Source organism: Myotis davidii, unplaced genomic scaffold, assembly GCF_000327345.1.
Source record: "Myotis davidii unplaced genomic scaffold, ASM32734v1 scaffold962, whole genome shotgun sequence".
Lineage (NCBI taxonomy): Eukaryota > Metazoa > Chordata > Mammalia > Chiroptera > Vespertilionidae > Myotis > Myotis davidii.
Genome location: NW_006295559.1, coordinates 1403999 through 1417869, shown reverse-complemented (window position 1 = coordinate 1417869; position 13871 = coordinate 1403999). Strand labels below are relative to the sequence as shown.

At 39.2% G+C, this 13871-nt stretch overlaps 1 protein-coding gene across 1 annotated transcript in view; it reads right to left on the bottom strand.

The window, feature by feature from the left end:
* The window catches only part of SGOL1 (shugoshin-like 1 (S. pombe)), a 15100-nt gene extending 2171 nt beyond the window's left edge, over window positions 1–12929 (bottom strand). The window contains exons 1-6 of the mRNA XM_006770164.2: window positions 12808–12929; window positions 10386–10534; window positions 10109–10305; window positions 6270–6346; window positions 4407–4465; window positions 2500–3297 (exon numbers count right to left, since the gene is read on the bottom strand). Of these exons, the coding sequence (XP_006770227.2) occupies window positions 2500–3297; window positions 4407–4465; window positions 6270–6346; window positions 10109–10305; window positions 10386–10527 (1273 nt within the window). The 5' untranslated portion in view covers window positions 10528–10534; window positions 12808–12929. The remainder of the gene's footprint in view (window positions 1–2499; window positions 3298–4406; window positions 4466–6269; window positions 6347–10108; window positions 10306–10385; window positions 10535–12807) is intronic.
* Between the last annotated feature and the right edge of the window lie 942 nt (window positions 12930–13871).

The window sequence follows — 13871 nt, the reverse complement described above, 5'->3', positions numbered from 1 at the left end:
TTGACTTTTTACAGAGAGGAAGGGAGAGGAATAGAGAGTTAGAAACATCGACGAGAGAGAAACATTGATCAGCTGCCTCCTGCACACCCCCTATTGGAGATGTGCCTGCAACCAAGATACATGCCCTCGACCAGAATCGAACCTGAGACCCTTCAGTCCGCAGGCCGACGCTCTATCCACTGAGCCAAACCCGTTAGGGCACAAATATTCTTTTCTTTTGTACCCACATGAGCATACTGTACTATACTAATTATTCTAATTTTCAATTTGGAAAATATGGTTAAGTAAAAACATCAGATCAACTGTTATATTCTGTAAAGTTTAATGTATACACAAATCTCCCAGGGAACTTTTAAAAAAGATGCAGATTCTGACTCAAGATTAAGGAGTATCGCCTGAGATTCTGCAATTGTAAGAAATTTCCAGGTAACCCTCATGCTGAAGGTCCAGGGACCACACCCTGAGTAACACTATTTAGAATATACATGTTTTCTTTTAAAAATGTATGGAAATTTTCAAATGTACACAAAGATGGAGACAACAGTATAATGAACCAACAGTTACCGAGCTTCAATAATGATCAACATTTTGCCAAAATTGTGTGATTGACTTTAGCATCATCCTATATAATAAAATGGTAATATGCAAATAGACCGAACGGCAGAACAACCAATAAAGCATAATATGCTAATGATATGCTAAGACTGCTCAATATGACATGCACTGACCACCAGGGGGCAGACAATCAACTGGTTGACCAGTTGCTATGACGTGCACTGACCACCAGGGGTCAGATGCTCTGAGCAGTAGGTCAGCTTGCTGTTGGGATCTGGCTGATTGGGACTGAGCGAGATGGGCTGGACATGCCCCGGAGCCCTCCTGCAGTCCCTCCCCAGCTCGATCATGCACTGGTGAGGTCCCTCAGCCTGGCCTGTGCCCTCTTGCAATCTAGAACGCTTTGGGATGTCAGTTTCAGCCCGATTCTGCAGGTCACTCCCCTTGGGAGGGCACCAGACACAGGGCTCATGGCTGGTGAGCACTGCTGCAGCAGCGTGAGCCTCTCCTGATCGGGACTGATTGGGCGCAAGCCCGCGGCAGGTACAGTGGGGCTGGGATGAGCGGGAGCAGCAGGTAGGAGCTGTAGGCGGCCTTGGACTGTGGGTTTCGGCCTGATCCCTTCAGGCCACCCAGAGGGACCCCACCTATGCATGAATTTGTGCACCGGGCCTCTAGTTATAGCATATTTAAAAAAAAAGATATTTATAAGCTATCCCACCTAACTGGTTGGCCTTGGAAAGTCTTTTAGGCTTTAGTTTCCTTACAAACAAGCAAGCATGATTACACCTTTACTTCACAGAGTTGTTCTTAGGATCAATTTTGAGAATAATAAAACCTGACTGTGTATGTTATTTTTTCCAAACTAATTAAATTCCCAGATGAGAATCTTTGTAGGCAGGTGCAGGCTATATACTCAACCTCTGAATCATGCTGACTTTTGATCTAACAAAGGCAAGATCTTCTAAGCCAGTTTTTTTTTTAATGTTTTAATATTCTATTGATTTTTTTTTTACAGAGAGAAAGGGATATGGGTAGAGAGTTAGAAACATCAATGAGAGAGAAACATCGATCAGCTGCCTCCTGCACACCCCCTACTGGGGATGTGCCCACAACCAATGTACATGCCCTTGACCGGAATTGAAACTGGGACCCCTCAGTCCACAGGCCGATGCTCTATCCACTGAACCAAACCGGTTAGGGCCTAAGCCAGTTTTTAGATGTCTTACAGGGATCTTACAAAAGAATACTAAGCCCATCAATTGAGGAAAGAGTTTTTTTGGTCTTATTAGGCCACATTCACTAACTAGAAAATTATTTAAAATCATAGTTCCTGTCAAATCGAATATAAAGCAAAGCAATTAAAATGACAGGTCCTGGATTTAAGTTGATTTCATTTTCAAGGGGTGTTTCAGGTGAGTTTATGAAAGATATTTTAATTCAACCTAACTCCACAAAAAGTTTTTCCTTGCCTTGAAAAGCTTCATTTACTAAAAGTAAAAATGCTTCCTCCACAACAAGTAGTATTTGTTCTTTTAATTTAAAATTTTTATTGAATTTATTGGGGTGACATTGGTTAATAAAATTATACAGGTTTCAAGTGTATTAATTTTATGATACATCACTTGTATATTGTGTGTTCACCACCCAAAGTCAAGTCTCCTTTAGTCACCATTTATTCCCCATTTTAACCTCTTCTACTTCCCCCCATATTTGTTCTTAAAGAGAACCTAAATTACCTTAAAGCAGTTCAGAGCAATAGTACTGAGATTTCCACCCCTAGACCCTCCATTATTTAATCAGACTGTTATTTTCTCCCAAAGAGACAGATGGCAAGTCTCTAACCTCCCCCAGAGAAACAGATGGTAAGTATAATATATAAGCATCAGGAGTGATCATTTATCATAAACATTAAAAATGCAGGCAAACAAGTAGATCACTTACTGGTAGGAGTTTTTGTTGGCTGGGAACTCTCCATCTCTTTTTCATTCCTACATCGTAGTGCTCTTGTAGATCGAGGCCTGGTGGCTGGGCTATCTGATTGGCTGGTGAGACTTGGACTGTCCTTGCAAGTGGGCAAATAGAGGTCATCAGAATCCTCTTCTGAACTACTTGATTCATAGCTGCTCACTTCGGATACATTGGCATCTTCTTCTTTTTTAGAATCATTGCTCATTTTTTGTCGGAAAGGAGAAGGATGAACACCTTCTTCCAAATTAAAATTGTAAGCATCATTGGAAGTGATAAAATCATCCACCTTTTTTTTGGAAACAGGTTTTCTATTTTTACTTGTGATTCCTTTATACTTACATACATATTTTGATTTTCTCCTTCTGTTAGCTTTTCTTTTCTCTCCTCTTTTTCTTCTTTGTTTATTTTTAGTTTGCTCAGATTTATACTCTAAAATATTTTCTTTTCTTTTAGCAGATCCTCCAAGGTGAGTCAGCTTTGGTGATAAGTTAATTTGATCCTTGTTCCACTGACAAATATTTTGTTCTACATTTTCAGTTATGTGCATGTTTACTAGTGGGTCTACAAATCTAATTGTTTCCAACCCAGAAGACTGCTCTGACATATGACTGATTTCAAAATTATCCAAGGTGTTGAATTGGCCTAAATTGTTAAAATGTTTCTTTAAGTTGCGACGGAGAGATACAGTTCTAGGTAAGATGTTATCAGATGTATCTTCACCTGAATCCAAATTAAATCCCAGTCTGTCTTGAGGAATAGAAGGCATTTGCTCTGAGAATTTAAAAAACAAATGAGAAAAATAGTTTTACTTTATGGAAATTTTAATTTCAAGGATCTTAGAAGTCAAAGTTAAAAATGGAATAAGTGAAGTCATTCTGTAGTTTCTCCACATTTACTATCTATCTATAATAAAAAAGCGTAACATGCTAATTAGACGGGACAGCCGAATGACCTTCTGGACGTCCTTCCGAATGAAGCTGGGGCTGCAAGGGCCAAGCCCCTTGCACGAATTTCGTGCATCGGGCCTCTAGTAAGTAAATAAAAATGTAGTGAAATTAATATTACCATCCGTTTATTTGGTAGTGATCAATTGATAGCTTACATCTCACCTGTGGGAGAATCTTATATAATATTCAAAAATATTCTAACTTGGGGTTTTATGTGCCCCTCATTTAAAGAATAACTAGTAGTTTACATGTATCTATGTGTATAGGATTGAGAGAAAAGGAATCTCATATTCCAAAGTAGGATAAATACACAAGGAAAGTGAAACTAAGTTGTTATTTGAAAAATGAGAAAAATTGGAATAACTGGAAAGCATTTCAGGTAGGAAATATAATCTGCATTTTAAAGTGGGAAAATTTGGAGCTGCTTATTCAAATGCTTTCCCTTCTTTAGAGCTTAGTTAAGTAGAGGATTGATATTTGAGAATAGGGACACAATAATTTAAAAGTAGAAAAAAGGGCATGGCTTTGGAGGTTAGCTTTGAGTTTAAGCTTGATTCTTACCATCTGGGTTACTTCTTTGAGTCTATATAATATGGGACTGAGTGTACCTATATTGCAAGGTTGTTGTGAGGGTTAATTGAGATAATATATGTAAAATGCCTAACACAGATCTTAATATGTTGTCAGGTTCAGGAAATTGCAGCCACAGTCATAGCTAAGGTTTCTAATTATAGATTTGGCAAAATAAATGGATATACTTTAAAACTCTTATTATTCTTTGTAAAATAAACAGATATGCTTTAAGCAGAAGAATATCAGGCGAAAAGATTAAAAAGTTAAAAAGGAAAATTAAAGAAATTTAATTATGTTACTTTTTTTCAAAGACCTCATCTTACCCTTCACATCATATTTTCAGATTTTCACTTGAATTACCTTCTATTTGGAACGATTCCCCTTGTTCTGGAAGGTGATCTTCCTGAAGAGGAGCTTGCCTTAGAAATGCCATTGAAAAATAGAAATTTAATTAACAATTATGAAATAAAAATAAATTTAAGATTTTCTTGAAATTAAAATATTATGTTTCATAATTTCATTCTAAGTATGTACATCTATTCTACATCAAAGGAAACCAAACAACATTTGTACTGATTACATGGAGGCCAATTTGTTATGACTGACATTCAATTCTTACTGGATTAACTAATATATCAAATTGGACAGTTCTTTCTTAAAACATGACATAACTCATAATTTCATTTAACTGGAGAAACAGCCAATCGGAATTGACATAAAATACACCAAAGGAACGCGGTGTGATTGTTCAACTCTTTAGGAGCTTGCTCTATCTTTAGCTGAGTTTTTTGGAAGTACTGGCTTTTATGATGCTTAACTACTGACTACTCTGAAGTTAACATTGTTCATTAAAAAAATAAAAAAACCTGTCCCTCTTTGGTGCATGGAAAAAGAATTTTCTCTATGCTCTAATACTATTACTGGCTGTTTCATTTTAATTATAACTTTGTTTTTTATTTACTGTAGGTAATTTTTTCACCTCTAGACATCAAAATTTAAATACTTGTTTAGGCAACAGAGTCATGGTAACAAACTAATAATAATTTAAAAAATCTTATAAAGACCCAATTATCTCATTTTACTTTTTGCCCATTACAATATTTTGTCAGATGTTAAAGTTCAGCAGTTTTAGAATTAATTATTAAAATTAGTATGGGGATAGAAATCATATTAGTGATTATCTCTATGAGGACTGGGGCACAGACTCAAAGGGATATGAGGAAATAAATGGCTTATGGGAGTAGTTCCCACTTGATGTTGCTAAATACCCAGAATGCTTAGGACAGCTTTCTAAAACAAAGAATGACCTGGCCCAAATGTCAATAGTGTTAAGACTGAGAAACTTCAGGCTCGAGTTATGGCCATGCTCTATATCCTGTTTTTTCTTTTTATAATCCTCACCTGAGGATATTTTTCCATTGATTTTTAGAGAGAGAGAGAGTAGAAGAGAAAGGAGAGAGGGAAAGACAGAAAAATATCAATGTGAGAGAAACACATTCATTGGTTGCCTCCTGCATGAGCCCCAACCAGGGCCTGGGCCAGGGAGGATCCTGCAACCAAGGTACATGCCCTTGACCGGGATTGAACCTGGGACCTGTTGGTCCGCAGGCCGACACTCTAGCCACTGAGTCAAACCAGCTAGGGCTATATCTTAACAGAGATCTTGGTTTGACTATACATTAGTTAAACTCATTGAACTGTATAATTACCAACTGTGCATTTTACTGTATGTAATTATATCGCAACAATTCATAAAAAAACAAAGTATACTTGATCCAAGAGAAGGACAAGAGGGTATATGGGATCTGATTGTATTAAGGAATAAGTTGGTTTAGCAAGGCAATGTGACAGTGGTATTAAATATGTTTTATTATATTTCTTTTCTAAAACAGACTTATCTAGTACTAGCAAAATACCATCATTTGAATAACCAATCCTTAGAATAAAAACTTGGCATAAGAAAAATACAACTGAAGGGAATAATTTAAAAATTTTAGAAAAGTTTCTTATTCTTAGACATCAAAAAAGTAACTATAAGAAAGATTTGCTTTGGCTATTTATAACAGAATTTTAACACATCAAGTTTTCTTAACTATATGCTCAGTAGAGAGAACGTGAGGCTCAAAATAGGGCTCAATATGATGCAAATATCCTTCCATAAATGGATCACAGAATTACATCTCCTCTGATATCAATAAGCATAACAATGAATTTGATACTAACGGTAAATCCTTCACAAATAAATCCCCAGAGTTGTTGTCATCACTGGAGTTCATTCCAGAAGAACTTACTTCATGGTTCTGTGAATGTATTAAAAGAAAGAAAACATTAGTAAAACTGAAATATTCATCCCAAAACATTAATTTATTAAAAAATAAACACTTATTGCCTAGCTGGTTTGGCTCAGTGCATAGAACGTCAGCCTGTGAACTGAAGGGTCCCAGGTCTGATTCTGGTCAACAGCACATGCCCTGATTGCGGGCTCGATCCCCAGTGGGGGGCGTGCAGGAGGCAGCCAATCAATGATTTTAACTGATGTTTCTATCTCTCTCTCCCTCTCCCTTCCTCTCTGAAATCAATAAAAATATAATTAAAAAAATAACAACAAACACTTATTGATAGTCTATCATGGTGCCAGGCACTGTTCCAGAAAATGGGTCTAAACATTTTTTTAGTTCTACCTTCTTAAAACTTGCATTCTAGTGTAAGGAATTTTTTTTAAAAAAAGACAGATATATAAATAATTTCAGTGTATTAAATGCTACAAAGGAAATAGTGAAGTGACAGAAAGTAATTGAGGTGGAGGGCTCTTTTAGATAGGGTGATTTTCATCTGAAATCTGAAGAATGCAAAGGAGCCAGCCATTGGAAGAGCTGGGGGAAAGAAAGCCGCGGAAACAGCAAATACAAAGGTCATGATATACAAAAAAACCTTGTGTGTTTATAAAAAAGCCATTGGCTAGATAATGTAGGGCTCTGAGAACCATGAGTTTAAATTTTAGTTTATGTGTGATGGAAAGTCACTTAAATATTAAGCAGGGAAGTACAAATGACCCAATTTTAAAAAGATCAGTCTGGCCCTAGTTGGTTTGGCTCAGTGGTAAAGCAGTGGCCAGAGGACTGAAGGATTTCAGGTTCAATTTCAGTTAAGGGCATGTACCTCGGTTGCAGGCTCGATTCCAGGACCTGGTCAGGGCATTCTCTCACACTCTCACATCAGTGTTTCTCTCTCTCCCCCTCCCTTCATCTCTCTAAAAATCAATGGAAAAAATAGCCTCGAGTGAGGATTAACAACGACAAGAAAAACATCAGTCTGGCCACTGTGAAACATGGATTGAAAAGGGCCAAGGAGTTAGGAAGTCATCATAGCAAACAAAACAAGACATATTAGCTAGGACTGGAATTCTGTGGCTATGGCGGTAAAGCCAAGTGGAAGGTTTTGAGTTGAACAAATGGGGAAGGTTGTTTTATTGAGGTGTGTGACTTACGGAGGGAGGTAGAAGTACACAATATCTTTGGTAGGGTGGGAAATAGAGTTTTGTTCCCTACAGAATATGTTTGAAATCCTTTATAAATATTTAAGTGGCTATGTCAAATAGTTGTGCTGTGTATGTGTAGGTCTTGAGCTATAAATTTGTAAGTTATTAGCAGATAGGCAGTATTTTAAAGCTATGGGAGTAGTAAGATGGGTCAAGATCAACTGACATTTAGAAAAAGCCAGTAAAAGAGACTGACATGGAACAGTTAGAAAGGTAGAAAGAAAACTAGGAGAATATGATGGTAAGAAAGCTAAGAGATCAGAGTATTTCTAGCAAAGTGTAATCCCTGTTTGTATGTTACTTCAAGGTCACGAAGAAAAAGTGACCTCTGATTTTGGCAACATGGCGGTTTTAGTAACCTCAACACAGTGATAATAGAGTGACATGGATAGATGCCAGATAAGAGTGAGTTCAAAAGTGAATGGAAGCATTCATTGGTTGCGTCTTTTATGTGCCCTGACTAGGGATGGAACCCAAAACCTTGGTGCATTGGGATGATGCTCTAACCAACTCATTACCCAACCAGTGCAGAAATATGTGGAACAACAATTTGATGTTTCTCTCTCTCTCTCTCTCTCTCAAATAAATAAATAAATGAATAAATAAAAAAATGGCTAAGATCACTTAAAAAAAAGGAAATGGAAGCTGAGGAAGTGACGACATTAAGTGCTCTGTCCTCTTTGGAAAAGTTCTGTTGTGAATGGGAGCAGAGAAATAAGCGGATAGAGATGAGATCAGGAGAGGTTTCATTTATTTTCTTTTCCTTTGAACTATAAGAGATTCTAAGGCACATTTGTATGATAGCTAGAATGATTCAGCAGAGAGGGAGATAAATGTTGGAAAAGAGTTCAAACTTTCAGGAGTAAAGTCCTAGGGGAGATGAGAAGAAGAGAACTGATGTACAAGCGGAGGGCTTGGACTCTGATGGGAGCAGCGACACTTGTCCCTGTAACACGAGGGAAGATGGAGAACGTGAGAATAGATACAGGCAGATTTGTAGACTTGTATCGGAAAATGAGAGTTCCAGTCTGATACCTTAGAAGTCATTCTAATTCAGTCAGTTGTTTTTTGAAATGTGATGCACATATAATATGCTAACGTTATAATGAATAGGTTAAAACTGTTTATCAGAGACAAAACTAGAAATTTAATCCTGTTAAAAGTTTTAAATTATCAATATAGTTAATGATCTAAACCAGTTTATTACTGAATAAGAATATTTACCTACAGAGTGATAAAATTCAAAAACAAATTATTAAAAAGATCCATAAGATGTAGGGAACAAAAGGCTATTAGAAATTAATTTCTGGTTAATTAAAGCATCTTATTAAAGCATTTTAAGCTTCTTCATCACTGTTAAAAGGACTTGCTAAGCATGGAGGCACGAGTGTAGAGTGATGGTTGAGAACAAGTGACATATGCAACTAGTATATGGCAGAAAACAAACTCTGATGTTTTAAATGCTAAGGACACGTTCCCCCTGCAACTAACAGTATGTTTTAATAAATTGTGATTATCTCATAGCTACTTATTTTATACTATTCTATGTGTGATTTTAGCAAAAACTTTGGAAAGGGAAGAGGAAGGTTCAAATGTCATTGGAAGAAATTTCTTCCTTACTATTTGACAGAAAAAGGAAAAGAAAAAAGTTAGAAAAGATACATTTTTGAAGGGAAAAAATTTTAATTAAATAATCCAACTTCACATAAAGGTAAAGAAATCATATTTTATCTTTATAGAGAAAATTCTCTACTACACTGGATAGAAATATAATATACACATACATTCTATATATCACACATAGAAAAAATGTGGAATCATCTTAGTTGCAGGGAAGCAAGAACTCTCACTGACTCTTGTCAACAGAGAGGTGACTTTAATTCCTTCCTCAGGTCCATATCCCTACTCTAATCACTATGGTCTGGCTTTCTTCTCTGGTCTACTGCTAACACAAGTGTCTTCACTGGCATAGCAAACAAATGGCCACCAGGGAAGAACGTAATTGTTAACACTAGAAACTCAACACTGCTTTTCTCTTTCTCTGCCCCATGCATTTCCCTGGCAGTGGCTTCTGGGAAAAAGAAAGAAGAAACTGGCTCATCATTACTCTTCTCAGGATTAACCTTCAATGAGTCACAAAGAATATTCTAAACCAAGCTTTTCCCATGTCTGTTATAGTCTGGCTGATCCTTTTAGAGAACCTTGGATACAAACAGAATCTAATTAAAAATGTGGACAGAAAAATGTTCAGGATATTTCTTGTTTGGGAATTAATGAATTATCTTCTTTATTTAGCCACCTAGTAGATAAAAATGATTCTCTAGAAGCACATAAATGCTCCCCACCCCCAAATTAACAGTTTTTATAAAACCCCACTAGATGTAACAAAACTACATAGAAAAGCTAAGATTTATAGTACTGATTTACAGTTATCAGTAATTAATTTAACTAGCATAAGTGATTTAAACTACAGATTCATAGCTTTACCATTTCCCCCCCCTAAGAGCCTTTATAATAAAAATACCTGAGCAGGTTCCTCTGTTTGTTGTGAAGTAAGTTTTTCTTTCAATGCATATAACTGGTATGTGAGGAAGTAACATTCTTTTCTCAGCTGTAGGATGATGTCTTGGGCTTCTCTCACTTTGGATTTTTCATTTTCCAAAGCTAAAACTAACATTTTGTTGTTGTCTTGGTAGTTTTTTAGTAGTGTAGAAGTGTTGGCTAAAAGAGGATAATTTTTTTTATTAGTTATTAAATTTAAACTTAAAAAGTGATGCAAAAGAACAGCATAAAAATCTTACTGATTATTTGGCCTGGTGCAACTATAAAAGACTTTCGTTTGCCAATCTCTGCCAAGTTTTTATTCCTTTTCTCTTTCATTCGTTTCTTTATTTCTTCAAGACTTTCTTGAAAGGACTTTTTGAGGTTCCTTTCCTTGGCCATCTTCTGCCTAGGAATTTAAAACAATAAAAAATATTTCACTTTTAAAAAATATCATCAAATATAAAGCAAGCTTGAAAACAGAGGCTGTTCATAAAGAATCATTAAACAGGGATTTAGTAACTGAAAAATTAGCTCAAAGTACATAGCTAACCTGGTAATAACCTAGATTTTGCAGCTTTTAAATCTTGTTGATATTTTTGGCATGTTATCCTCTTCAGGTACTTTATAGGAAAGGTTTAATACGGATTTCCAACCCAAAGACTGTAATATGCCACTTATTTATTCTTTAACACTCATTGGGGGCTTACCATATAGTAGGCACTATTGGAAATGCTTAATATTTTTATGTGTGTACACACACACACACACACACATATATTTTATTGATTTTTTACAGAAAGGAAGAGAAAGGGATAGAGTTAGAAACATCGATGAGAGAGAAACATGGATTAGCTGCCTCCTGCACACCTCCTACTGAGGAATGTGCCTGAAACCAAGGTACATGCCTTTGACCGGAATCGAACCTGTGACCTTTCAGTCCGCAGGCCGATGCTCTATCCACTGAGCCAAACCGGTTAGGGCTTAATATTATCTTTTGATGTCATTATTACTTATGTCTCCTACAGGCAATACCTATGACCAACTTTTAGTGTTTATTCGGCTTACAGCATTAGATGAGAGGCAATCATATATCTGGGCTTTGTTTTCCAGTTTTTCTCTATTGTTTATCTGATTAGGTCACTTGATTAATTCTTTCTCTTCCACATTCTTTTAACTCACTATTACTTTAGACATGCATGTACTCTCACTATGGTCAAAGTGATCTGAGGTTTAGTCAAACTATGCAGTACATACAATTTTAATAGGCTATTATAACAATGACAGAGCTAGAACCGGCAGGAACTGGCGCACAGAAACAGGCCAGTGTCCTCAAAGTTTTCTAAAACTCAGGCCTGCTAACTCCCAGTACATCCTGAATATAGCGAAGCAGAAATTAGCAAAACATGCATTGACAGTGGAATATGCTAGTGAGTATATTAATTCGTAAGTGTACTTACTGAGGCAAACCAGATAGGCTCAGCATTCTGCTACTAAGCTTGTCACACTACTTCCCATGAACATCTTTTACCTGAGATTGCACTTGTGCAGATCTTAAAATCGCAAAAAGTAGTTCTTTCCTACAACAATCCACGCAAACAATTTCACTACAGAGGCTACCTTCCTCTCCTTAGTCACATCTACTCCTGAAACTTACATTTTCTGGAGGACTTTTCACCAGGCCTTTCTTATTTTCCCCTTTGCAGTGTCCGGGGTTTTAGGTATAGATACTGTAGATCTCACTTACATATTTCCTTTCCGCCGACATCAATAACATATACCCTGGGATGTCTCCAGTCTGGAAGGCACAACTATTTCTTGAAGCACTTATGTTAAGTGGGTTGTATAACACAAGGTACCACAGTGTCCTTTTTGAAGTTGGAGCTGGAGATGTTTGATTACAGATTAAGTAATGGACCAAGTTAGTTTAGTGAAGGTATTTTAAAAACCAAGTATTATCTTAACCCCTCCCCCCTCGAAAAAAAATGTAGTTATCACACGTAGTCAACTTAAAATCATACAACATTGCCGTGTCAGTTTTATTTCCTGTCTAGGCCGATGATGGCACTAGCAGGGAGCGTGGTGGAGAGAATGAATGAAAACAGGTCACAGCGCGGGATGACAATCGCGCTCTGGATTGAAAAGGACGCAGACTATTTGATCTGCATCTCAATTCCTCCATCATTCCAGCCGCCCAGGCCCCAGTCAGGGCACCGGGACACTGTCAGGCCGGCTTCTCCGGGGGAAGCGGCCAAGCAAAAGCACAAAACACAGCCGCCAGGCTCTGTGCTTTATGCTGAGTCTGGCTTTGAACGATCGTAAATGTTTTATTTACACATCGCCTAATTCACACAATTCTACGGGGCAGGAGGTTCCGGACCCCGTTAATTCCACAGAAGAGGAAACTGGATCCTCGGGAAGCGCGGGTCGGGTGGTCAGGACAAAGGCACCCGGTGAGTCCAACTCCGCAGCCTCCGTTTTTGGACGCCGAACTTAGAAGGACAGAGAGACCCAGCGGGAAGAGGAATCGGGGCCACGACGCCTCCGATCCCCATCAGAACGCTGGGCGGCCTCCTCTTTCTCCGACGGGCTTCCGGAAAGCCCGCGGGAGGGGGGGGGGTGGGCGCGCTGCCGGAAAAGGGCCAGGAGACCCGCCTCCCACAGGCGCGCCCGCAGCCGTACCTTGGCCACCACCTCTGCCGCGTCTGTCTTCCTCCTCACATCCCCAGGCTCCGCGACAGCACCCGGCGGAGCGTGCCCCGAGCTCCCGGACCGCCTGCCCCGTCTCCCGTCACCCGCCGACTACCGCAGCCACATTCGAAATTCGCATCCGCTCTCGCCCATTGGCTGGCTGGCTGGCGGTCACGTGAGGCGGCGGCGCATTCGCCGACGCAGGCAGAGCCCCGCCCCCTCGGGCGTCCTCACGTGACGCACTGTCGTCAAGCATCCACATCCGGGCACTCTCTGCCGGAGTCCCGGGAGGGCGGAGCCGGCTGTCCAGCGGGTGGACCTGCCGGCACTTTTACGCTCTGAGTTGTTGGCTTCTGGGGGTGGAGCCGCTCCCAGTCCTTGGAAGGGTGGGTATTTTAGGGCTCAGAAGCTTCCTGTTTTAACTTTAGTTTCGCGGCGTCCCATCTTCGAGGCTGTGCTCTAGGGTTCCCTCTTGCGAGAAGCTCCTTGTTTGGTTGCCCGCCCAGGCAGTCGAACTGCTGCACGGAGGCAGCTTTTAGGGCGAACAATAGGGAGCACATTTTGGATTCACAGGATCTTATTGGGGAAGTTGCAGATACCTGAGATATTCGGCGGCGGGCTCTTTCTCTTAACCCGGCCGCCTGTGGCTCTTTAACCGGCAGGAAATGGCACCAGCATCCATCAGTTCCCCACTGGAGTCTGGGGAATCTTTCTCATTGATTCTTTATTCTCCCTTAGCCTTTCAACGTCCAGTCACCCAGTTCTATTTTCTGAATATTTCCCACGTCCAGACGTCGCTATTTCCCATCCCCTAAGCCAGCCCACTACCTGGTCTCTTTCCATGAGCCGCGCAGGTGCCTACTCTGACCGCTGGCTCCACTCCTTTATGTTCTTCATGGTGACATTTGGACCAAGCAGATATGATTGATTAGGAAACTCCTAAATTAGGCTGCCCACGGCATTTAAGAGCTCCTAGGTGTTTGGTCTTGAAAGATCCCCATGATTCCTGGTCCCACCTGTTCTGAATTTTCTTGCGTTTCTTTGGAATTCCTCTT